Source organism: Ursus americanus, chromosome 26 (assembly GCF_024610735.1).
Source record: "Ursus americanus isolate L20-20 chromosome 26, mUrsAme1.1.p, whole genome shotgun sequence".
Lineage (NCBI taxonomy): Eukaryota > Metazoa > Chordata > Mammalia > Carnivora > Ursidae > Ursus > Ursus americanus.
Window position 1 is genome coordinate 13,191,053 of NC_142152.1, and position 27,492 is coordinate 13,218,544.

At 31.9% G+C, this 27,492-nt stretch overlaps 1 protein-coding gene across 18 annotated transcripts in view; it reads left to right on the top strand.

Annotated features, from left to right (window-relative positions):
* Positions 1–27,492, top strand: part of GPHN (gephyrin) — a 603,483-nt gene that overhangs the window by 384,557 nt on the left and 191,434 nt on the right. For all 18 annotated transcript variants that reach the window (XM_087856022.1, XM_087856023.1, XM_087856025.1 and 15 more), the window contains one exon: positions 13,516–13,650. In XM_087856022.1, coding sequence (XP_087712148.1) covers positions 13,516–13,650 — 135 coding nt within the window. The remainder of the gene's footprint in view (positions 1–13,515; positions 13,651–27,492) is intronic.

Consider the following 27,492-nt stretch of genomic DNA (forward strand, 5'->3'; position numbering starts at 1 on the left):
CACACACACATATACACAAAATGGAATATTACCTATAAAGAAGAATGAAATCTTGCACTTTCAATGACATGGATGGAGCTAGAGAGTATTATGCTAAGTGAGATAAGTCAGTCAGAGAGAGACAAATACCTTACAATTTCACTCATGTGTAGAATTTAAGAAACAAAACAAATGAGCAAAGTGGAGAAAAGAGAGAGGCAAACCAAGAAACAAACTCTTTTTTTTTTTTAAGATTTTATTTATTTATTTGACAAAAAGAGACAGCAAGAGAGGGAACACAACCAGGGGGAGCAGGAGGGGGAGAACTAGGCTTCCTGCCAAACAGGGAGCCTGATGCGGGGCTCGATCCCAGGACCCTGGGATCATGACTTGAGCCCAAGGCAGATGCTTAACGGTTGAGCCACCCAGGCGCCCCAAGAAACAGACTCTTAACCATAAAGAGCAAACTAATGGTTAACAAAGGGGAGGTAGTTTGGGGATGGGTAAAATAGGTGATGGGGATTAAGGAATGCACTTAGCATGAGGAGCTGCAGCTGTTGTATGGAAGTGTTGAATCACTGTCTTGTACACCTGAAACGAATATTACACTGCATGTTAGCTAACTAGAATTTAAATAAAAACTTAAAAAAATAAAAAATTTTAAAAACTAAAAAAATTCTTGTGCTAGCTGAAGTCCAGCCTCATCCCTAAAGCCTTTCATAAATCCAAACTATATTTATCTTCGCTTTCATTTTGTATTACATTCATTCACCAAATATTTGCTCAACATATTGTTATTTTCCTTTAAAAAAAAAAAGAAAAAACAAATGAGGGATGCCTGGCTGGCTCAGTCTTTTAAGCATCTGCCTTCGGCTCAGATCATGATCCTAGGGTCCTGGGATCGAGTCCGGCATCAGGGTCCTTCTCAACAGTGAGCCTGCTTCTCCCTCTGCCTGCTGCTTACTCACTCTCTCTCTCTCTGACAAATAAATTTTTTAAAAAATGAAACCATAGTCATTGAGTGGGTACGAAGTGGTATTTCAGTGTGGTTTTGATTTGCATTTCCCTAATGTCTAATTATGATGAACATCTGTTATTGCTGCTTATTGCCCATTTGTATATCTTTTTAGAAGAAATGTCTATTCAAGTCTTTTGCCTCTTTTAAAAAATGAGGTTGTTTTTAAGTCTTATTTGTCTTTTGTTGAGTTGGAAATGTTCTTTATATATTCTGGGTACTAGACCACTATCAGATACATGATTTGCAAATGTTTTCTCCCATTCTATAGGTTGTCTTTTCTACTTTTCTTGATAATATCCTTTATGCACAGAAGTTTTTAATTTTTTTAGATTTTTTTTTAACTTATGTATTTATTGAGAGAGAGAGTACGAGAGTGGGGGAGGAGTGAGAAGGAGGGAGAAAGAATCTCACACAGACTCCATGCTAAGCAAAGCCTGACATGGAGCTTGATCTCACCACCCTGAGATCAAGACCTGAGCTGAAATCCATAGTCAGACGCTTAACTGACTGAGTCACCCAGGCACCCCAAGTTTTTAATTTTGATGAAATCTTAATTTGTGTGAATTTTGTTCCTTGTACTTTTGGTATCATATCTAAGAATCTATTACCAAATGCAGGATAATGAATATTTACCCTTTTCCTTCTAAGCATTTTATCATTTTAGCTCTTATATTTAGGTCTTTGATTCATTTTGAAATAATTTTTATATATGGTGTAAGATAGAGATCCAACTTCATTTTTTTGAATGTGGCTATCCAGTTGTTCTGACACAGTTTATTGAAAAGCCTATTCTTTCCCATTAATTGTCTTAGCACCTTTGTCAAAAATCAATTAACCGTAAATGTAAAAGGGTTTATTTCTGGACTCTCAATTCTGTGGCACAGATTTGTATGTTTATTCTTATGCCAGGATTACACTGTTTTGATTGCCATTGTACCATTTAAGTAAGTTTTGAAATTAGAAAGTTTGAGTCTTCCAACTTATTTTTTCAAGATTGTTTTGGCTATAGGGAACTCTTGGGATTCCATATGAATTTTAGGATGGGTTTTTCTATTTAGCAAAAAATTCTGTTGGAATTTTATAAGGTTTGCATTGAATCTGTGGATCCCTTTGGGTGATATTGCTGTCTTAACAATATACATCTTTCCATTTATTTATGTATTCTTATGTAATTTTCAGTGTACTAGTCTTGCAACTTCTTGGTTAATTTTATTCCTTAATCTTTTATTCTCTTTTCATGCTATTGTAAATGAGATTACTTTATTGATTTTCTTTTTGAATTTTTCAATGTTAGTGTATAAACATACAATTAATTTTTGTGTGTTCATCGTGTATCCTGCAACTTTGCTGAATTTATTAGCTCTTATCTTTCTGTGAATTATTGGATATTATATGTATAACATTATGTCATCCATGAAGAGGTAGTTTTATATCTTCCTTTCCAATTTGGTTGCCTTTTATTTCTTTTTCTTCTCTAATTTCCCTGGCTAAAACTTGCAGTACAATGTTGAAAAGAAGTCATGAAAGAAGACATCCTTGATCCTGATCTTAGGGGGAAGTTTTTTGTCTCTTATCATTAAAAGTAGGATGTAAACTATGGGTTTTTCTTAGATGCCCTTTATCAGTTGGGGAAGTTGCGTGATTTTCTTTGTGTTTTTGTCATGAAAGGGTGTTCAAATTTGTCAAATGCTTTTTCTACATCGATGGAGATGATCGTATGGATTTTTTTTCATTCTGTTAATGTGTTGGTTATATTTCTGATTATATTGATTATATTACTTTGTTAAAACATACTTACTATTGGAATAAATCCCACTGGGTCATGGTATGTAATCATTTTAATATGCTGTTGGATTCAGTTTCCAGTATTTTATTTATGATCTTTGCATCTATATTCACAAAGAATGTTGGTCTATAATATTCTTTTCCTGTGATGTGTTCATTTGTCGTTGGTATGAGGGTAATACTAGCCCCATAAAATGAGTTAAGAAGGGTTCCCACCTCTTCAGTTTTGTGGAAGAGTTTGTAAAGGATTTGTGTTAATTATTTTTTTAAACATTTGATAGAATTCTTTAGTAAGGCCATCTTGCCCTGAGTTTTTCCTTATTGAAAGCTTTTTTGATTATTGATTCATACTTGATTTATGTCTACTCCAGATTTTCTATTTCTTATATCAGTTTTTGTAATTTCTCAGTTTATCTGTGTTATCTGTATGTTTGGCATACAATTGTTTATAGTATTATAATTTTTATTTCTGTGAGGTCAGTAGTAATGTCCCCACTTTTATTCCTGATCTTAGTAATATTTTTTCTCAGTCAGTCTAGTTAAAGGTTTGTCAATTCTATTGCTCTTTCCAGAGAACCAGCTTTGGTTTTGTTGATTCATTCAGTGTCCTTCTGTTCTCTATTTTTTTTTATCTTTGTTATCCTTTTTATTGGTTTTTTCCTTCTCTTTGCTTTGGGTTTAGTTTGCTCTTATTTTTTTTAGTTCTTTAAGGTAGAAGGTTAGAGTATTGATTTGAAATCTTTCTTCTTTTTTAAATAGATGTTTATAGTTACAAATTTTCCTCTGAACACTATTGTTGCTGCACCTGTAAGTTTGGGTATATTGTGTTTTCATTTTCATTCATGTCAAAATATTGTAATTTCTTTGTGATTTCTTCCTTAACTCATCAGTTAAGAATGTGTTTAATTTCCACATATTTGTAAATTTCCCAATTGCTTTCTATATTGTTTTCCAATTTCCTTTCATTATGCTCAGAGAAGATACATTGTATGATTTCAGTATTTTAGTGAGATATAGTTTGTGGCTTAACATTTAGTTTATCCTGGAAAATGTTCCTTGTTCACTTGAGAAAAATGTGTATTTTACTGTTACCGGGTAGATTTTCTCTATATGGTTGTTGGTTTATACTGTTGTTCAAATCTTCTATTTTACTTGTTGATCTTCTGACTAGTTGTTCTAACCATTATTGAAAGTGGAACATTAAAGTCTCCCTCGCTATTATCATTGGACTTTTTCTCCAATACTGTTAGTTTTTGCTTCATATATTTTGGGGCTTTTTAAGGTGTGTATATGTTTGTGATTCTTATATCTTCTGATGGATTGACCTTTTTATCATTATTTTATGTCTTTGTCTCTTGTAACAGATTTTGTCTTAACGTCCATTTTGTCTGATACTACTATAGCCATTCTACCTTTTTTGATTACTGTTTGCATAGAAAAAAATCTTTCCATTCTTTCACCTTCGACCTATTTGTGTCTTTGGATCTAAAGTATATACTTAGATCATGTTTTTTAATCCATTCTACTAGTCTCTACCTTTTAATTGGGTAGTTTAATCTAGTTACATTTACTGTAATTACTGATAAGGTAATTTTTTTTTCCAGTTTGTTATTTTCTACATGTCTTTTATCCTTTTGTTCCTCATTTTCTCCATTACTTCCCTCATTTTTGATTAGTAGATATTTTCTAGTGTGTCATTTTCATTTTTCTCTCATTTCTTTTGGCAAATATTTTTTAGTTATCTTTTTAGTGGTTGCTGCACGGATTAAAATTAACATCTTTCTTTGTAACAGTCTAGTTTGATTAATACCAAATTAATTTAAATATTATGCAAAATCTTTACCCAGTCTCCCTCGCTTATGTTATTTTCACGAAATACATATTTATACCTTGTATGCCTATCAACACAGAGTTATTTTATATAGTTTTCTTTTTAAACTGTATTGACTTACAAACCGAAATACGTATTACTTTTATATCTCCCTATGTTGAGTACCAGTGTTATTTCTCCATGCGAATTCCAAATTACTGTCTAGTGCCCTTTCATTTCAGCCTGAAGGACTTTTAGCATTTCTTATAGGGAAGGTCAACTAGTATTGAACTCTCAGCTTTTGTTTATCTGAGAATATTTTGATTTCCTTTTCATTTTTGAATTATAGTTTTGCCAGATCAGATATAAAATTTCTGTGACAGATCATTTTCTTCCATCATTTTGAATATGTTATTTTGCTACCTATTGACCTCTATATTTTCTGCTGAGAAATCAGCTGTTAATCTTATTGAGGATCTCTCATATAGGTTGCCTCTTTCTTGCTGGTTTTAGAATTCTTTGTCTTTCATTTCAACAGTTTGTTATAATGTGTGTTGTCGTAGATCTCTTTATATAACTTGGAATTGTTGAACTTCTTGGACATGTAGATTTATGTCTTTCATCATATTTGGAAATTTTTCAGTCAATATTTTCTCTGCCTGTTTCTCTCCTCTCCTTTTGGCACTTCCATTATGCATATATTGGTGCATTTATTAGTGTCCTCCCATAGTTTTCGGAAGTTCTGCTCATTTTTCTTCATTCTTTCTTTCCACTCAAATCGGGTATTCTCAAATGATTTATCTGCAAGTTGCTAATTCTTTCTTCTGCTTGCTCACATCTGCTGCTGAAGCCATCTAGAGAATTTTTCATTTTAGTTTTACGGTCGGCCCTTAAACAACACAGGTTTGAACTGTGTGGGTCCACTTATACATGCATTTTTTTCAATAGACATACTCTAGTACTCTAAATGTATTTTTCTTCCTTATGATTTTCTTTTTTAGTTTCTTTTTTATTATTTTCTTAATAACATTTTGTCTTCTCTAGCTTACTTTATTGTAAGAATAAATATGTAATACATATATGAAATATGTGTCAATCGACTATTTATTGGTAAGGCTTCCAATCAACAATAGGCTATTAGTAGTTAGGTTTTGGGGTTCAAAAGTTATACACAGATTTTTGACTGCACAGAGGGTTGGCAACCCCTAACCCCTGCATTGTTCAAGAGTAAACTATTCTTTTCAACTTTATAATTTCTGTTTGTTTCCTTTTTATTATTTCTCTCTATGCTGTTCCTTTTTGTTGATACATCTTCCCCATGCTTTCTTTAGTTCTTTGTTCATGGTTTTCTTTAGCTCTTTCAATATATTTTAAATAGTTTATTTTTTTTCATGTTTTTATTTAAATTCTAGTTAACACATAAGGTAATATTGATTTCAGGAGTAGAATTTAGTGATTTATCACTTGCATATTACACCCAGTGTTCATCACAACAAGTGCCCTCCTTAATATCCGTCACCCATTTAGCCCATCCTCCATCCATTTCCTTCCATCAACCCTCAGGTTGTTCTCTATAGTTAAGAGTCTCTTTTGGTTTTCTTCCCTCTCTTTTTTTTCCCTTCCCCTATGTTCATCTGTTTTGTTTCTTAAATTCCACATATATGAGTGGAATCATATGGCATTTGTCTTTTTCTCATTGACTTATTTTGCTTAATGTCATACGCTCTAGCTCCATCCACATCGTTGCAAATGGCAAGATTTCATTCTTTCATTCGGCTGAGTAATATTCCGTTGTATATGTACCACATCTTCTTTATCCATTCATCCATTGATGGACATTTGGTCTCTTTCCATAATTTGGCTGTTGTTGATAAGGCTGCTATAAACATTGGGGTGCATGTGTCCCTTCAAATCAGTATTTTTGTATCCTTGGGTAAACAAACAATCTTAAAATTTATATGGAACCACAAAAGACCCCAGGAGCCAAAACAATCTTGAAAAATAAATAGTTGATTTAAATTTTTTCAGTAGTCAGCGTAGTGTCTGAGCTTTCTCAGGAACAGTTTCTATTTATTCCTCTTTTTTTTTTTTTCCTATATATGGGCCACACTTTCTTGTTTCTTTGCATAGATTGTAATTTCTGTTGCAAACTGGACATTTTGAATATTATAAGTGGAAACTCTGGAAATCAGATTCTTCTCCCTCCCTGGGGTATGATATTCTCTTTGTCATAATTAGTGTTTTTGGTTTGTTGATTAACTTTTCTTGTCAAGTCTGTTATTAATTATTGGTTACTGAAGTCTCTGTTCTGTTAGCTGTGTGGTCAGCTAGTGATTCAACAGAGATTTCCTTAAATCCCTGAAGAAAACGTATACAGAGAAAGATAATCTCTTATTCTTTGCACTTGGACTCTTTGTATGTATCAAGGAATGCCTTTGACACTCAGCCAGTTTACAACTCTTAGCCTTCACTTCCTGCTTGTGCAGAGTCTGAAGTTCAGCAGGAGTTGAAAGATTAGGTAAAGTCTTCTGAGGATATGGCTAACCCTGAGCATAAACATGAACCTTTGTATTCCCAGGAATATGCTTTCCCAAGTCCTTATGCCCAAAAGCATTTCATTACATAGCCTTTCCTTCCAGGTTTGTCAGTGAATCTGCTCTTTATCCCAGCTGTCATCCCATGCCCAGAGAGCAGTAGCTAATATATTTGCCTTTATATTTTTGAACATTACCACCTCCTGGTTAGCTGCAGAAGCCTGGGGAGAGTTCTAGGTTAGGGGAAATAAAAGCAAACCCTATATGTCCTTCATTAAGCCACCGGACATATTGAAAAAAAGAAATGCAGTTCTTGAGAATAAGTTTTGTTCTCCCTCCAGTACTAAGAATGCTTACCAGGAATGTGGGATGTGTCTTCAAGTGTACCACTGAGCTGTTTAGTGGAGGAATAGCTGTGTTTTTTTGGTTTGTTTTTTGTTTTGTTTTGGTTTTTTTTCCTTGATTAAGCATTCACCTGGTTGCTATAAACTTTTGGTTTGTAGATTTCTGGTTAAGTTGATTCTGACCATTTTTGCTAGTTTAGTCACCTCTTTCATGGAGTGATGGACTTTTGGCATTTCCTACTCTGCCATTTCCACTGGATTCCTTTTAAGACACAAAACCCACTAACTATAAAGGAAAATATTGGTAAATTTGGCTAAATTAAAATATTCTGTTAACCATAGACATAATTAAAACAACAAGTTACAGAATAGGAATAGATGTTTTCACCATACATGACTGGTTATCCAGAATAGATACTAAAATCTAACAATTCAGTAAAAAAGGATAATCCAAAAGGGAAAATTTGGGCAAAAGATTTAAACAGGGACTTTACAAAAAAGAATGTCTAAATGCCTGATAAACATATAAAATAATGCTTTTTCTCATTAACAGTCGGCAAAAGGAACATTAAAACCACGGTAACTATTATTACTACTACCAGACTTGAAAAAAATTGCTAATATTGACAATAGTAGATAGAAATATGTTTTGGAGTAAGAGGAACTATCACCGTTTTCTTTCAATAGACATATAAATTGGCTTAGCCAGTTTGGAAGTTTGTAAAAGGGTTTGCCTGCCCAATAACCAGCAATTCTGTTCTTGAATGTGTGTGTGTGTGTGTGTGTGTGTGTGTGTGTGTGTGTGTGTGTGTGTGTATCCTAAAATTGATGCATGTGGGAATCATGATACATAGTAGAATGTTCATAGTAACATTGTTCATAGTATCTCCAAAATGGAAACGGTATACAAATGTCCATACAAATGTTGCCAACTGAGTAATCTATATTCACTGCCTCTGTTTCCTTACCTCCAATTTTTTTTTTGAACTCTTGTCATCAGGTATCTGTCTTCATCAAATAATGAAATAGCTGTCTCTCAGACAACTAATAACTACTGTCATCTTATTCTTTAGCATCTGTTTCTTTCCCTTTTTATGGCTTGTTAAATTTTATTGATATGTGTCTTTAGGATCTCATCTATTTCTGCAGCTTTCACAACCATATCTCTGCAAAGAATTTCTAAGTCTTTATCTTTTGTGTAAGTTTCTTTTTTGAGATAGGTGGAAAATTTATTTCCAGGCTACTTAATGAAATTGCAAATTTATGGTTGCCAATGTTAACTGGATCCACATTGTTGATAATTCCTTTCTCAGATCTTTAGTTATCCTCCCCATTCATTCATCAATACCCATATTTATGACTGTCCTAAAGTTATCTTTCCCACTTATATTTCCCCATTTTTCTCATTAATAGAACTTCATTTCAGGCACCAAAGGAAGGAATAATAGTGAATATGTCTTTTCTTTTCTTACAAGTTACCCTGCTTTATCATCCCACTTGCTTCCTCACCTCACTTCTACCCTTTTACTCTACTGGTAACTTCTTTAATTGCTAGATCTAATGGCTTTTTTAAAGTTTTTATTTAAATTCCAGTTAGTTCACATACAGTGTAATATTAGTTTGAAATGTGCAATATAGTGATTCAACAGTTCTATACAATATCCAGTGCTCATCACAGCAAGTGCACTACTTAATCCCCATCACTTATTTTACCCATCCTCCCACCTGCCTTCCCTCTGGTAACCATCAGTTTGTTCTCTATAATTAAGAGCCTGTTTCTTGGTTAGCCTCCCTCTCTTTTTTTTTCCCCCTTTGCTCATTTGATTTGTTTCTTAAATTCCACATGTGAGTGAAATCATATGATATTTGTCTTTCTGACTGACTTATTTCACTTAGCATAATACTCTCTAGCTCTATCCATGCCATTGCAAATGACAAGATTTCATTCTTTTTTATGGCTGAGTAATATTCTGATATATATAGAGATACACACACACACACACACACACACACACACACACACACACACCATCTTTTTTATCCATTCATCAGTTGATGGACTTTGAATGTTTCCATAATTTGGCTATTGTAGATAATGCTGCTGTAAACATCAGGGTATATGTATGCCTTTGAATTAGTATTTTTGTATTCTTTGGGTAAATACCTAGTACTGCAATTGCTATATTGTAGGGTAGTTCTATTTTTAACTTTTTGAGGAACCGCCATACCGTTTCCCAGAATTGCTGCACCAATTTGCATTCCCACCAACAGTGTAAGAGGGTTCCCATTTCTCTACATTCTTGCCAACAGCTGTTGTTTCTTGTTTTTTATTTTAGCCATTCTGACAGGTGTGAGGTGATAGCTCATTGTAGTTTTGATTTGCATTTCCCTTATGATCATTTTGAGCATCTTCTCATGGGTCCGTCGTCCATCTGTATCTTCTTTGGAAAGAAGTCTATTCATGTCTTCTGTCCATTTTTAATTGCACTATTTGTTCTTGGTGTGTTGAGTTTTGTAAGTTCTTTATAGTTTTTGGATACTAACCCTTTATCAGATATATCATTTGCAAATATCTTCTGCCATTCCGTAGGTCGCCTTTTTAGTTTTGTTGATTGCTTCCTTCACTGTTCAGAAACTTTTTATTTTGATGAAGTCCCAAAGGTTTATTTTTGCTTTTGTTTCCTTTGCTTCAGGAGACATATCTAGAAAGAAGTTGCTACGGCTGATGTCAAAGAGGTTACTGCCTGTGTTGTCTTCTAGGATTTTTATGGTTTCAAGTCTCACAGTTAGGTCTTTAATCCATTTTAAGTTTATTTTTGTGTATGGTGTAAGAAAGTGGTCCAGTTTCATTCTTTTTCATGTTGCTGTCCAGCTCTCCCAACACTATTTGTTGAAGAGACTGCCTTTTTCCCATTGGATATCCTTTTCCTGCTTCATCAAAGATTAATTGACTATATAGTTGTGGATTAATTACTGGGTTTTCTCTTCTGTTCCTTTGATCTATGTTTCTATGTTTGTGCCAGTATCATACAGTTTTGGTCATTACAGCTTTGTAATATAACTTGAAGTCTGGAATTATGAGGCCTCCAGCTTTGCTTTGCTTTTTCAAGGTTGCTTTGGCTATTTGGGGTCTTTTATGGTTCCATATGAATTTTAGGATTGTTTATTCTGGCTCTGTAAAAAATACTGTTGGTATTTTGATAGAGATTGCATTAAATGTGCAAATTGCTTTGGATAGGATAGACATTTTAACAATATTTGTTATTTGTTCTTCCAATCCATGAGCATGGAATGTTTTTCTATTTGTCTGTGTCCTCTTCATTTCTTTCATCAGTGTTTTATAGTTTTCAGTACAGGTCTTTTATCTCTTCGGTTAGGCTTATTCCTAGTATCTTATTGTTTTGGGTGCAATTATAAATGGGATTGATTCCTTCCTTTCTCATTCTCTTTCATTATCGGTGTATAGAAATGCAACAGATTTCTGTACATTGATTTTTTTATCCTGCAACTTTACTGAATTCATTTATAAATTCTAGCAGTTTTTTGGTGGAGTCTTTCCAGATCTCAATGGCTTTTTTTTTTTTCCCAACTCTTATCCTGTTTCTCTCCATAGTCGATATTTTTTAACATCTCCTTGAAAGTTTCTTTTCTTTTCCCTTCCCTTATGTTCACTCTGTCTTGATTTTTCTCTTTTGTGTCTGTTTCTTAAAGATATGAAAACTAAATAATTTATCTTCCAAACTGATATACCTTTAAAAGTGAAAAGATGTGCTATTTAATAATTGAGCCAATATGATAGATATAAATCCTGATTGTTCAAAATAGGAAAAATAGGATATACTGTTATTTCATTTACAGATTGTTTTTCCCCTTAGTTTTTTTCTTCTGCTAAGCCTGTGATATGGATCTCACCTAGAATTATCAACCATCATCTTTTGTTCTTTTACATACTGTATTTGGATGATCTGAGACATAAGCATGACTGAAACTGTCACCTCCATTGATAATTCCCAAAGTATATATCAAATCCCTAACTTTTTCCTGAGCTCCAGACTTATATTTCTAATAGTTCATTGAGTATCTCCAGGCTATTAACCCCAAAGAATGTACTTCAAATTTAAACTTATCTTTCCCCTGAAATATCCTGCTGTCCTGTCTACATTCATACAGAGAGAGAGAGGGGGGTGTGTAGTATATGTACACATGTTTGTGAGTCTAGAAATCTATATATCGCGTATACCCACTACTTTGTGCATGTGCTTTCTTAGGTACTGGATAAATAGTAGCAAAAGCATGTTTTCATCATGACAAGGCATTCGAGTATGGGAGATAGACATAGATCAAACTATCACACATACAAATGTAGTATAACTGTGGATATTGCTGTGAAGTAGAGGGGCATGGTGTCCTGTGTAGTATAGTAGGAGCTTTCTTTGCCTTTTTTTCCAATACGTGGCCTTTTTTACTAGACATTAATGGCAACATATAGCTCTTTTAAATCAGACTATCTACCTCCTTTTCTATAAATTATTTATTACAATTCAGTACTCAAATGTACTAGCAGGTAGAGCAGTTTTTCTTCTCAGAATTCCCCTTGCTTTTCACCCTAGTTATGGGAATATTATTTATAAGTCACATAAATTGTTAGGCCCTAAAATGGTAACAGTACCATTGGTAATGAGAATATTGGTATGGAAACTAAATAAAAGAGCTTCTATGGAAATTTGTGAGAAACAGATGATGCATAAGATCAGAAGCACCTTTCTAGTCATAAAGTCTGGTTTCTGCTTCCTTGTTTTCACATAGTAAGTGATATTTACTGATCAAAGTTGATTTCTTATCTTTTTGTCCTATGTATGTCCCCTCTGTGCTCAAAACTTGAAAGTGGTCAAGTTCTCATTTTGAGATCAGAAAACCTAAACCCATTAGTATTAGCCCAGAACAGGAACTAAATTATGCATAGCCCAAAATAATAATTTTATGATCAACATAAATAATAATTTTTAAAACGAATAATCCACATTTTTTGTCCTTAATGTTTGTATATTTTTAGAATAGTGATACTCAATTACATCAGTTTTTACCATGTTGATAGGTATAATATAATAATATCAATAATAGTCAATATTTAAGTATTTACTACTTTGTAGTGCTAGATAATTTATATGCATTATCTTATTTAATCCTCAACAGTAATCCAGTGAGGTAGATGCTATCGTTATCTTCATTTTTTTAGGTAAAGGAAATGGTGATTTAAAAAGCAGAGCTGTCAGTGTCCCCAAAGAAGTCATAGCATAGTTAAATGGATAATTGAGAAGAGTTTAATAAGGATCTATAGTGTTTACAAAGGTTTGGGCAGATTTTAGGGAAAGCAGTGAGACACAATGCAGTGCCCTGGGACTAGTAATACTGGAACCATCAATATCTATAGTCCTAATGGGGCAAAGGAAGGGAACTACTACTGGAATCCAGAAAAGATCTTTAAGCACCTGTCAGATGACCAGGGGCTGTGACTTAGCCAACAAGTGGTAACCTGGTAGAGAAGAAGCCAGGGGAATAAAGATCAGACCTTACTCTCCTCTAACCTTTCAGTTTCCTGGCACTGGCTGTACCCAACTAGAAACTAGAGAGCACAGAATAGCTTGTTGATTCTATCTATACAGGTCAGCTTGGAGTCAAGAGGATGAAGGTGGAGAATCTGAAAGGAAAATGGAAAATATCTAGGAATTAAATAATTATTAAATGGCAGAGCCAGTATATGAATGCTGAACACTTTACTCCTTAACTACAATGCTAGACTGCCTCTCATTTAAAAAAAAAAAAAGTTTGTGAAATATTATTTGGCAAGAGAAAATATTTTAAAACTGAAGATTTCTATCCTATCCCAAATTGTTGGATGCATTTATACCTAACAGTGAGTGAGACCAAATATATGAAAGCTAGACAGCAAAGAATGAAAAAAAAAAAAAAAGTTAGGTATGGGCATTGATTTTAATGTTGTTGGTATTTTCAGAATATTAAACCATCCTTGTTTTTCTTGCTCAGATTCCAGACTCCATCATTTCTCGTGGTGTTCAGGTGCTCCCACGAGACACAGCCTCCCTCAGCACTACTCCTTCAGAATCGCCTCGTGCTCAGGCTACATCTCGCCTTTCTACAGCTTCCTGCCCAACACCAAAAGTAAGTACAGTTCCATGGCACCTTAAACTTGTTCTGCTATACAAGTCTGGGAAATTTAACCAGTATTTCCCTCTGCTTGTCAAGGTTGGATTGCATGCAAGATAATGCAATGAAAAATGAATGGACTATAAGATAATTACCACTTACTGTTTCACAGATTGTCAAATTAGGCCAACAGTAGGACAATAGAAATTTCATGTAAAATGTCTACTCCTACATCACAGCTACAGGTATTACTTTCTGTAGTTCCTGTTTCTTTGTTTTAGACTTGTTATTTTTTAACATACTCATCAGTATAGATGTGAAGTTATTTGTTTATGCAAAGGATGAATGCATTTCTGGCCAATAAAGTGTAAGATTAACAAAATTTAAAAATGTCACCAAAAGAATTTTTTTTTTAGCTTTCCAGGCTGGGGTAGCTCCCTGCTCTAGTATCATTCCAAATTTTTTCAAACATATTCAACTTGGAATGTTGCTGCCTAATATTTGGAAACAAATCTAAATTGATTAGAAAGAAAGTTTTAATGCCAACCTTTGGGGGAGGAAGGAAGTTTTTTAATATTTATTCCTTACAATTTTTCCCAAGTACTGAATCATGTGTGGGAGGAAAAAAGGATTAGACATTTATTTGCTGCCTCACATCTTTATGTATATGATAAATTAAGTAGCAGGCATAGTAATGGCTATAACTGCTTTCTTCTGGAATATCCCTTTCCTGGTTAAGTTTTTCATTTGTGCTTTCAAGTTTTCTATCCTGATGGATCCAATATTGGCATCAAAAGATTAACAGTAACATTCCTTCTTATTTAATAAGATATGGTATTAGATATCAGCTGTACACTAAATTTATTCAAGGGATCTGCGGGTAATTTTTCAAACTGTGGCTTCTTCTCTGTCATCAGATTTACAACTTATATGGCTGTCTTCCTCAATTCCAACTTTTTCATGAATTAAGAATGTTATAACTGGACTTAACTTGGAAGTGATCCCAAACAGTTCTTCATATGTGTAGTACAGTTGCTTTTACATACCATGGTACAACCTTCTCAGCAAAGTCCTCACAATGTTACTGTTATGTATCACCGCTTTTAGATTTGTGTCAAATATAACTAATATTAATTTTATAGTTTAAAAAATTATGGTTCTAAATCTTCAATGAAGAAAAACTATAAGAACATTCTAGGCATAAAATATATGTGAATGCCATTCAGGTGCCATTCAGCTACATCTTCAACTGAATGAAAACATGGAGTTCTAAGACTTGAATTAGTTAGAAGAATCTTATTCCTACCTTTTAAATTTTAAAACAAAATATTGTTTACATTAAATCCCAAATATACAAGCTATCCTCATTTCTGAAGTCTGGGAAATAAAGTCAAAAGTTCAGTCCACTATAAATGTTTAGTCATTCACCAAATATTAAGACCTAAATTTTGGGAATATGGGACTATTCAAGATGCAGTATTCTTTTCCTTAATAATTTACTGTGAACATAAATATCTAAGCTAAATTTAATTAAACATAGTAGTTCATGAGCCTTTTTAAAACTTTGTAATTACATCTTAATTACAAAAGGAATATTAAATGCAATCCTAAAATAACTTGGCATTCCAAATTTACTAAGGTGAAATCCTAAAAATAAAAATATTAACATCTATTAAGTTAATTTGCTTATTACAAAACTTTAGGAGAACAGATCGCTTGTCTTAATATTTTTTCCTTAGTTATCATTTAGATGTTCAAAATAACAATGAATTCAAAAAAAGGAGTGTATTTGGATATCCTTTTTTTCTAGGATTTTTTTTCCTGTATTTTTATGTAGGAATAAGGTTCTATTCATTTTAGATAATTTTTACCTGCACCAGAATATATACCTCAAAGATAATATTAGTACTTTATGAAGTATAATTTTAAAATTAAACTTCTAAGGCTGAACCAGAATAACAATATAATAAAAAACTAGTTTGAATATTGACTCTTTTTAGAAGCAGTGAAGAAAGTCAAATTAATCTATTGAAAGTCTCAAATTATAAGACTGCTTAATTAAACCTAAACTAGATACTCATATATGCTTTTATATCAGTGACAGATACAATCTCTGCCCTCATGGAGTTTATAGTTTAGTTGATGGTATATTAAAGTAAATAGGTAAACATAAATTATTCTAATAATTATAATTTCACCATAACTTAACAACTATAAATCGAAATTCATGCTAAGCAGAAATGAAAATGTCATACTGATAGAAAATAGGAGGGAAACCTTACTTAGATAGGATTATCAGAGAATTCCTCTCTAAGGAGAACATTTCACCTGGGATATGAAGGATGGATAAAAACAAAACAAAAGCTTTTGTTTTGGGTGGAGGTTTTGAGAATTATATTCAGCAATAATGACCACTTTAAACACATTGTCACCAGCCAGTTACCACCAGTCAAGAACTCTCAGACTAAAATGTCATTACTACATGAAAAGTCAGTGACTTCATAATCCAACTTCAGATATTGCTTCCTTTTTATTTTAATTTTTTTTTTGCCTTTGCCTACTGAGTCAAATTGCAAGGCCATAGGTTTTAGCACTTAAATCTATTCTAGGTGAGTTGTTTATTTTAATTTTGTAGCATAAAAATTTAAGGCAGAAAAGTCAGAATACCAGGCTTCTAATTTGAGGTATGGGTAAAGGGTGATGTTATTAACTATATTAAGGAATAATAAGAGAAGAAATGCATTTTGAGGGTAAGAGAAAGGAGTTAATACACGTTGGTTTTGAATGTATTCAATCTGAGATGTCTCTCTCAGGAATGCTATCCAGCATAAAATCATAACACTAGTGAGTTTGACATTGTTACTGTTACTGCATCTTGGTGCTGATATTTATAATTTAGTACCTAATAATGTCAGTCAAACCCCATAGAAATCCCTCTTCTACGTTTCAGATTAAACATGCAGTCTATCATGTGCAGAAATATATGTGCAAATATATTTTCATCAGAAATACAATATGGTCTTGAATGATCATCGGTAGAAAGAACACTTGACTTGATAATAGAAGACATGTATTTAGATGCTGGCTTCTCTGCTTAATAACCACACTAACTTAAGCAAGTTGCTCAGCTTTTCTGAGCTTCGTGTCTGTAAAGAAATACAACAGGTTATTAATTTATTAAATAGTCTTTGCCTAGTGCTGGGAGAGCAGTGGTGAGCAGTAGACATTGTTCTTGCCATTACAAACAGACAAAATAGGCAACTACAAATTATAATAAAGTATAAATGTTGTTATTTATCACCAAGAATACAGAATACTCTGGGAATAACCATCAGAAGCACTTTCCCTCTGTAGCTTTTTATCAACTGGGCAGTATGTAAGCTTAAAGACTTCGGTTCATTTACCTCTGTGCATCTATTTTTTTTAAGTCAACAGCTATAATATTAAACATTATTTTGGATTCACATTTTATATGTTTACTACAGTATAATATCCTGGATTGTCCTTTTACTCTTTAAGATTACCAGCTGTAGTGAGAACAACATCTATATAATATACCATTTGGATTTACTTTTTAATATGCAGTCTAATGAAGACAACCAACTTTTCTAAACAATTCTTTATTAATCGACATTGTCTCCAACAATGTTTATTTGTTGTACTGAAATGATGTAATATTTTAAAGTATGTGGGAAAAAAGTAATTTCTGTTTTATACCAGTTATTTTCTTTTAATGAAATATGACTGAAATGAAAATGATTTTCACTCCACTTGCTTTATGAAACTATGAAGTATCTTTTAAGAACAAACTTGGAATTTTAATCTTTTATTGCCCTAAGTAAAAGAGTGGTATAGCCAAAAAAAGTCAAATAGTATGTAAATTCCATTTAAATAATAGTGGGCAATATCTAGAAGACTCAAATTCTAACACGGTGATAATCTCCCAAAAATCGCTTGCTAAAAATAATTCTGTAACAGATAAATTCTGTTGTAAAGTGAGCATGCTTCACAACTTAAATGAACGTTGATTTTTCAGTTATAAAAGGCAGCAGCATCGCTATTTGAAATCAAGAGGCATGGGGTAGAGAATAATGACCAGAGCAAAAAAGAAAAAAAATATCCAAACTTTCAATCAATTCACCATTCCCAGTAGATGTTGTTAAAATAGGGAATAATTTTTAAAGACCAATTTAATAATATTTTTATTCGTTAAGCATCTGGTTTGGCTTAAAAAATAAATGGAGTCTATTATTACATATTCTCTGTACCTTAAAGATTAGAATAGAATTTTGTACGCAGACTAACCAGCAAGTTATTTTTTTTCTTCTTAGGAAGAAAATATGAATACTACCTATCTAAAACTAAAGGTTATGAAATTATTAAAAACTATATGTATTGAAATATCTTAATATGAAGGGTATGTTAATTTAATACACTCATGTCTAATCTTAATTCAAACAAAATGCAGAATTCTGACTTCACTCTAGGTTTCTATTATTCTCCTTTGAGCAAATGAATTTAGATTGGATAAAGAATAAACGATTTTCACAGTTTTTAATGTGTATGTCTGAAAAGCAGTGTGATTTCCTTTACATATTCCCTTGAGAGTTTTTCTTAGTCATGTTGGTTTGTACAAACTATTGCACATTGTCACTATTTTCCTTTATGAACAACACCAGAGTGATTATGTGATACAGTTAGTTTCATTCGTTCTAAACCTGAGGCTCCCAAGTCTCTGGAGAATCTTACGAAGTTGTTAAAATTCCATCCTCGATCAAAATACTATGTTGACCCCGCAAATTATTTTCTACTATTTTGAAGAGCCTAAACAAAATCAGTAAGACTATTTTAAATATTAAGTTTCTTTTGCTTTTGTCTGAAATTATATCAACATTGTATATCAAAATCTGTTCAACTGTTAATGACATTATAGAAATTTATGTGTTGTGTATGTAGAGTCGACAAGTGCCAAAATGTTTGGAAAGCACAGAATTAGTGATCAAAAGTACATTCTCTGGACATAAAAGTATAAGTTTTCTTTTGTGCAAGGTTAATTGCCCCATCTGGGGAATACTGAGCAATAATAGTCTCAACATCATGGGTCAAATCTGGCAATTCTTAAACTTAATTGTCTCAGGACCGCTTAAAAACCAAAGACACCAAATAGCTTCTGTTTATGTGGGTTACGTCTAGCAATATTTTCTGTACTAGAAATTAAAACTGAGAAAATTTTTAATGCCTATTTATTTGCTTCAAAATAAGAATAATAAAGTCTTTATATGTTAACATAAACAACATTGTAATGAAAATAATATTTTCCAAAACAGAAAACAAAAGTTGGAAAAGGATAGCATTGTTTTATATTTCTCAAATATATTTTAATGTCTGGTTCAATAGAAGACAGCTGGATTCTCACATCTGCTTCCATACTTTAGTCTGTTGTGATATGTTTTGGTTGAAGAATATAAAAAAACAAAAAACAAATTCAGCTTCACACGGTTATGTAGTTAGAAAAGAAAGGACTAGCATTTTCACATAGTTGTGGATATTCTTTTGACACAACACCAAAGATTTATAATTGATAGTTTATTAAAAGTTAGTCGAAGTATAAAATCTAAAACCCTCTCACGGACTATACTACACTCTGATATATTAAAATTTTTGGTCCATCTTGAGCTTTGAATGGATCTTATACCTGGGCATGGTTTTGGAATATATATGTTGGTCACTTAGAAAATAGAAGTTCTTCCAAATGTTGACATATTTCATTGTATTATACCAAAAAAATTATCTTCATTGATATAACCACCATGCTGATCAAAAAAAGTCTTGGAAGCATTGGAAGCTCTCAAGTTCATGGTGATAGATGTTTTCCACAATTCTGATTTTTGCTTAACAACTAGAATTTTATCCTTGGCAAAAAAAAAAAAAGGCAACAAATCCTGTCTGTTTTCCTTAAATTGGCAGCCTCATTTCATTCAGTTTTGAGAAAATGTCTACCAAGCATCTAAATCTGGATAATCATAGTTTGTCCGTCATTCTTTCATTCCTTCAAGTAAAAATAGTGTTCTGTGTAAAACCTGGTTAGTTCAGCTTTCACCTCAACTGCAGAAGTGCTTTTCCTTGAGAAAAGCATCCTTTGGTATGTATGCATTGGAAGTATTTTATTCTTACTTTCCATTTTGTTGTACTCAAGGGACAAGTTTTAATTAAATTAGTATTCACTGTTTCATTGAAGACAATGTTAAATGAAACTAGCTTTTCTTTTTTGAAACTGTTAGTTTTGGGTTTTTTTTTTAACTATTAGTACATAGTAGTGAATACAATGACTATTCATACTGTTTGAATCCACTGTCTTGATTTACACTAAAATACCAGCCCACCATTGCTTTTGTACCATGAGTGCAAATGTCAATATAGTGAAAAAGGAAAATAATGTCTTAGTACTATTGTTAAAATAATCTGGCCTTGTGGACCCCTGAAAAGGTCTCAAGGACCTTCATGGGTCCATCAACCATACTTAAATTGTCACTGGTACAATAAAATGAGTAAACTGGCTTATGTTTCTTGAAAATATCCTAGGTCAAAATTATGTATGCTGAATCTTGTCTTTCATTGAGAAATTGTTAATGGTGGTATTCTCAGTCCAGAGATTGTATCGTATCCTTTATGTAAATGACCACCAGTACCATGCTTAAGCATTACAAATTATTCACCCCGACTCTGTGATCCAGGTTAATTCTAGGGCAGGGAACAGAGTTTCTCCTCCTTGATTCAAAATGAGAGAAGACTTTAAGAGTCTTTTGAAGACACATAGCCAGAACTTGTAATTTCTGGCTAACTCTACTCATTTCCAATGTGATGCTACTACTGTATTTGGGTACCAACTGATTTTTCCCCAGGATATCCTGTCCTAATAAATACACAGAGAGCCCTTTAAGTCAGAGCATAGCTGTTGGAAGATCATTTTATTAGGAATATAATTGGGGATGACTCTTTTTTTTTAACTAGCTTAGAACACTTAAACTTGGTGAGATTTTTAAATAAAAATATAAATTTTCAGCTTTTCCTAAAAAAATAAGATTGACATTATTGAGTTAATACTGACATATATAAATACTCACCTGGCATTCTGTATACCCACCAAGCTCTTTTCTTTATTTTCATTTAATGTCTGGCTTTTATAGACATAACTGATTTTTCAGTCATTCATTATTGCCTACTTTCTCCTCTATAACATGTATGTTTTGCTATTTACTCTGGCTTGATAGCAAAACAGATTCTTGAGGCCTCAAATAAAGAATGGTTCTCTTCTATCCTTTTCTAATGAGAAAGTACTACCCAGTGTGGTAAAGTATTTCATATTTTGCAAAAACTGGAATTAGATAATAACAGTATATTTTAACTATTAATTTTGAATTTACAAATTATCTTAAATAGTTATTCTGTGACATTCTGCTAAATATGCAGGGTTATACATTGATTTCTGTTCCTTCATTCATCTGATTAAGTATCCCCTCTGCCTTTATATGTGATGGAAATTGAAAATGGGATTCCCCTGATCCTTTTCTAATTATTGAATGTTCACAGATTATATTCATCATTGAAGCTGAGTATAACCTAACTGTGAAACGTATAATTGCCATCCTGAAATCTGAACTTGCAAATGAATTTTGATTAGTCTGAGAAGATACAGCTAACCATAAATTATTAGTTATAGAGATAATAGTTTTATTTCTTAGTCAGTCTGTTAGTGGCATGGTGTTTTTTTATTTTAAAAAAGTAATATATATACTCATATTACAGCAAAAAAAAAAAAAAAGAAAAGAAAAAAGTGTTCCTGAATGATTACCCCTAATAAATAGCAATATCTAAATGTTGCTATATATTTTTCTGTTATTTTTTTCTATAAATTCAAATATTTTATATAAATGGATAATAATGGAAGGCAGTGATTAAGAGCTCAGGTTTTGGAGTCTGACAGACTTGGTGAGGAATATAAGCTTTATCACTTACTAGATGTGTGGCTTTCAGAAAGTTACCTTATCTCTATAATCTTACTTATCTAATCTATAATGAAAAATTATACTAATTGCCTCAAAGAGTTGTTTAAGGTTTAAATTTGAAAGTGCAAATAGCTTATCACAGTGTTTGAAATATAGGAAGTGCTCAATAAATGTTAGCTATTATTATTAAACTATATAATATTTTAACCTATTTCATTCATTTAGTAATATGAACATCTTCCTATGTCATGAACTTCTTTACATTTTTAAAAATTATCTTCTGCAACATAATTATAACTTATTGTTTGGCATTCTGCTTTGTGGTTGTAGCCTAGTTTTTTTGCCAGCCCCTATTTGGATATCTTAGGTGTTTCCTATTTCCCAGTTTTAAAAACAATGGTGCAATAATCTTCTGAAAGTTGAATGTTTTAGTCTTCTTTTAATGAAATTTAGCAGCTTATATTAATTCTACCTCTGAAAGTATATGCAGAACTTTTAGGCCCTAGATTCCTATAATTTATATGAATATCAAAAACAGATTTTTTTTTCATATTCATGAATTCAGTTTAATGATATTATGGAAGAAGCAAGTTTAGCATGGTTAGGATTTGTATTTGACTGATTTACTGGCAGACATTTAAAAATTATAGATCCAAAGTTGTTTGAAAAAATAACATTGAGTATGTGAAAGTATTGCACTATGAGGCACTAAATATTGAGTATCAGCCCTAGTCTGCCACTTTATAGCTTTTTGAGAACTAGTAGACCTCAGTTTCTATTTCAGTAATACCCTGGTATGAAATTAATCAGCCTCTAAATTCCCTTATAGGCCTATAATCCCATTCCTTTGAAATCAGTTTCTCCACTGACTTGAATAAATATTATCATTCCAGTTAGCCCTTCTCTCTGATATTATATTAATATCTAATTAATATAAAATAATTTACATTTATTTATTCCAGCTTTTGCATTCCATGCTACTACATAAAGTTAGAGATTATCAACTGAAAACGTTCTAACCTCATTTAAGATCTTTCTCATTCAGATCAAGCTCATCTCTTTTAAATGGAATACTAGTTTCTCTTGGTATCCACTGGAGTTGTATTCAGTTTATGTGAAGATAGGAAAGTAAGAACTGTAGAAATACAAAGAATAGTGAAATTAAGAATACCACCTTTCAGTTCCATTTAATAACTTCACATTCTATAAATTTATTTTTAATGGTTTGGGGCATATTTTGTGCAAAAGGCCGCTGAACAAAGTTAACCTGTGCCATCATTATTTTCGCAGCTGATTTTGGAGTTGATTAGATAAAGCCATGATTCAAATCCATGTAATTAACTACTTTGTCTCATGTAGGAGTTCAATACAGAGCATATCCAAAACTAACATAATCTCTAGATCTTTATATTGTAAAATGATATATATTCTAAAACTGGTCACGTATTTTCTTGCCCAAAACTTCATGATTACCTGTTGGCCCTACTCATTCTACTTTCATTAAAAACAAAACAATACATTAATTCAGAAATTTTTTAATGAATATTTTTTAGTGCATAGTATTATGTCAAATACTATGCTAGGTGTTGGGGATATAGCAATAGATATACTTCTTAGCCCTGCTCTCAAGGACCTTAATAAAGGAGTTGATGTGAAGAAAAAAAAATTACAACAAATCTATCAGATAAAGTGTTGATAGCCCAAAAGAGCTCTTCTAATCTCATAGGAAAAAAAAGAAATAAAATAACTAAAGAGCAGGAACAGCCATTTTATAAAAAGAAATAAATTCAGCAAAGAAATATGTCAGAAAACATATATCCTCTCACTAGAAATTTATTTAAAATTTTAAACAATACAAATTTTGCAGTCCAGTTGATAACCATTTTTAAATTATAATCATCCATACTATAATGAACAGTGACCTGAGCTTTCCTATTGACACTAGTAGGAATATAAATCTGTGTGACCTTTCAAGTGAACATTACATATAAGGATATATATATATATCCTTAAAATTTTTCTTACATTTTAATCAATCATAGTTTCCAGAAATTTATCCAATGGAAATTATCAAAGAAGCCATCAAAGACTTATGTACAAGACTATTTATCATGCCATTATTCATATTCATGAAAAATTAGAACCAACCTTAATTGTCCATGGTTAAATAACTTATACATACATATATGAGTTATTTATATAACCCAAAAAATCATATCTTTTAGGGTATTTAATGACATGGGAAAATGCTCAAAATAAAATATGTGGTTAGAAAAAATAGTAAACAATAGTGCATAGGGATGGAATTGCAAGTTATTTTATAATCTATATTATTTTTTAAACCAGAAAAATAAAAATTTTTTGTTATTTAAATAGGTTCTGGTAATGACAGAGCTGTCTTTTGCCTGCTTTTCAGATTTATAACAAATCTTCATAAAGCCAACTATTTATTTATTTTTGTAACTGTGTTTACACCAGAGCATTTTTATATCTAGGCTAAGCTATTCTATTCTTAATCTTGCTGGGTAGAAAATTATATCATATTTCAGTGGAAGTTTTAAAATAAGATTTTTTCTGTTTCATACACAAATAATAAATAATTCTTAATAACATACACTGTACTACTTAAAGTTATTTCAAAGTGCCTAATAACTCTTTCATACCACACCATTGATGGGCTTCATAATTTCTTTTCACAGAGATAAGAAATTTGGGGAAAAAAACATGAATTACATTATATAAGCTCTGGCAGGAAATAACTTGCTAAAAAGTCTAATTTTGTATAGATCGTTTTGGAATCAAAGCTATTATAGAAACTTAAAGATCAAAATTAAATCCATATTAAGCTATAAATAAATGATTTCAAATGTTAATATACCATGAGAAATCAGATCCTTAAAAATGAAGGATTTCCTAAGAATAAAATTTTTTTTCGGGAAGAGGTAGATTGGTGAATCTGTGACTTGCTACCAAGATTCTGATTTTTGACTTCTCATTTCCTCATTAACCTTTGCATCTTTCCTTGATCTTCTCTATTCTTTTGTTAGTTTAGTTTATAATCATATTGCTTTTCTCCAGAAATGCATTATTTATTTTTCCTTGACATATAATTGTCACTTAACTTACTTTCATTTCTTCCTTCCCTCTTTTTTGCTTTGCCTTAATAAGTGACAAATGAAACTGGATTGCTTTATGATGAAGCAACAGTTTTATTGAAAGAGCTGAAATATAGTTAATTGAAATATTAACCAGATCCCAAAAGTATTTCTTTATTTTCAAGAGTGTGTTTAAATTTTGAGCTCTGAGGTGATAGATTGCAATATTTTCATATTATTTTTAATAGATATTTTGTTAAATATATTCTAGCTGACAATCTGAATAGCAAATTGAAATGTTTTTGACCCTCTGATTTATATCTTTTGAAATCACAATGAAATACTTATGAAGTATTTTCTTCAGGGTAGAAAAATTATTAGGGATAACATTTTTTGTTTTGCAACATTTTAATTTTCGAAGGAGATTTTTAAAAATCTCCTCCAAATCATAACTGCAATAAACAATCAATAGCTGTATCAATATATACTGAGTGGTATTGGTTAAAAGATAAATAGTTTCTGGGGCACCTGGGTGGCACAGCGGTTAAGCGTCTGCTTTCGGCTCAGGGCGTGATCCCGGTGTTCTGGGATCGAGCCCCACATCAGGCTCCTCCGCTAGGAGCCTGCTTCTTCCTCTCCCACTCCCCCTGCTTGTGTTCCCTCTCTCGCTGGCTGTCTCTATCTCTCTCAAATAAATAAATAAAATCTTTAAAAAAAAAAAAAGATAAATAGTTTCTAAGAAGAAAGTTTTATTTCCTCTCCTTGATACACATACTTTAAAAAAAGTAGCAATGGGGTTAGAAGTATTTGTCTCTCGGGGTAGTTCTGAATGTAAATTACAGGTAATTCTAAAAATCAAGTAATTCAATTCCTAAGGCAAAAACAAGGAAAAATGTTTGCTTAATCTGTGCCATTTTAATTCAAATGAATATAAAATATATCATGAGAAAAAGAGGAAAGATCTACATTAGTCATTCCATAAATGAGAACCTAAGTTTAACGAAAAGACCTGAGAGAGAATTTATTGTACTGAGCATTTTTTTATTGATATGTCTCCAGAAAGCCCCTGAACCTCTCTAGACCTGAGTTCAAACACAGAAAATATGCAGTCTTTTCTCATATTTTTTCACAAATCTATAGTACTAAAGAGAAGTGTGAATACATATGCCCAGTGATATGGGCACCTAACTTAATGTGGCTTTTACAAATTTCTTTCAAGTATTATATTTTGTTTTAAAAATTAATGTAAAGTTGGGTTTCTACTCCAAAATCTACATGTTTGCTTTAATACAAATTTAACATTTACAACTACTTATTATTGGCAAGAGAGGTGAGGTGAGATGGGATAATTTTCTACCTTGTTAACAGTGGAAATGATTTTACAGTGAGTTTGGAGAATTGGGCTAAATCAAAGGTAATCAACAACCCATATTGTAGTAGCATCCAGGCACTTTCTTTTGTTGCATGATATTCTAGGATTCAAGCTCTTATAAAAAAGATAAATACATATAGCAGAGTCATTTCACTGCTTTATAGGCCACATCTGGTAATTAATCCTTGCGAATAGATTCCTCTGTAATTAATCTCTGACAAAAGATTCCCAGGAGGTTGCAAAAGAGGTGATACATTGCAATATTTTCAGATTATTTTTAATAGGTATTTTGTTAAATATGTTCTAGCTGACAGTCTGAATAGAAAGTTGAAATGTTTTGACCCTCTAATTTATATATTTTAAAATCACAATGAAATACTTATAAAATTTTTCTTCAGTGTAGAAAAATTTATTAGTGATAACATTTTTTGTTCTGCAACATTTTAATTTTCAAATATATAAGCTAATAATCTCAACCAATCATAACTCCCATAATTTTTACATCCAATTCTCAAACTTCATTTATATTGCAATGATCCCATATGTAATAAAAACATTTGCAGTTTAACATCTCTTAGTTACTGATGCAAAATGTTTAGCCTCATAGACAAATATAGATAAAATTAGCTAATGATGTGAAGATCTTATAATTATCATGAAGAATAAAGTAATTTATCTCATCCAAATGCTAATCTTTAGTGATTACTTTTAACTTAGCAAAGAAAAATAATAATCAGGCATTTGGAGTAGCCAATTTCTTTTATTTATACTACTCCATCATAATTGATGATTAAGAGTTGACTAGAATAAATGAGAGTATTAAACTAAAATCTATTGATGTTACTTTTCTCTAGTTCTCAAATTTTAGTTTATGAGACAAATCTTTTTCAAATTCTTTCTAAAGTTTTTCAGTATTAGCTATTATACCTGGTTCAGGAGCCACAAAAAAAATCACCTGATACTTGAATTACAACTACTTTGGGCTTTGATAGTAACCACATTGGTTTTCTAAAGTCGTCTTCTTATGACAGTTTCAAATTTACAAAGTCAGATTTATATACAGAAAATTTATGTCAAGCATTGACAGATGAGCTTTGTGTTCCCAGACATCTTAGTTTAAATTGGTATTATAAAAAAATAAAAATAAAAAATAAATGAGTATTATTGTCTATTTTTCACATCTAGAGTTCACATTTAGAGTTTCTTATAACTCACTAAGTTTCTGTATTTGCACTTGCATTTGGAACTGAAGTGGTTCAGGAAAAATTTCTTCCATAAATAAATACAATAACATTAAATTTCTTCCATCGATGGAAAGAGAGACAGATGAACGCACAAGACAGACAGAGACACATATATACATATACATATCTTCTTATAAGCA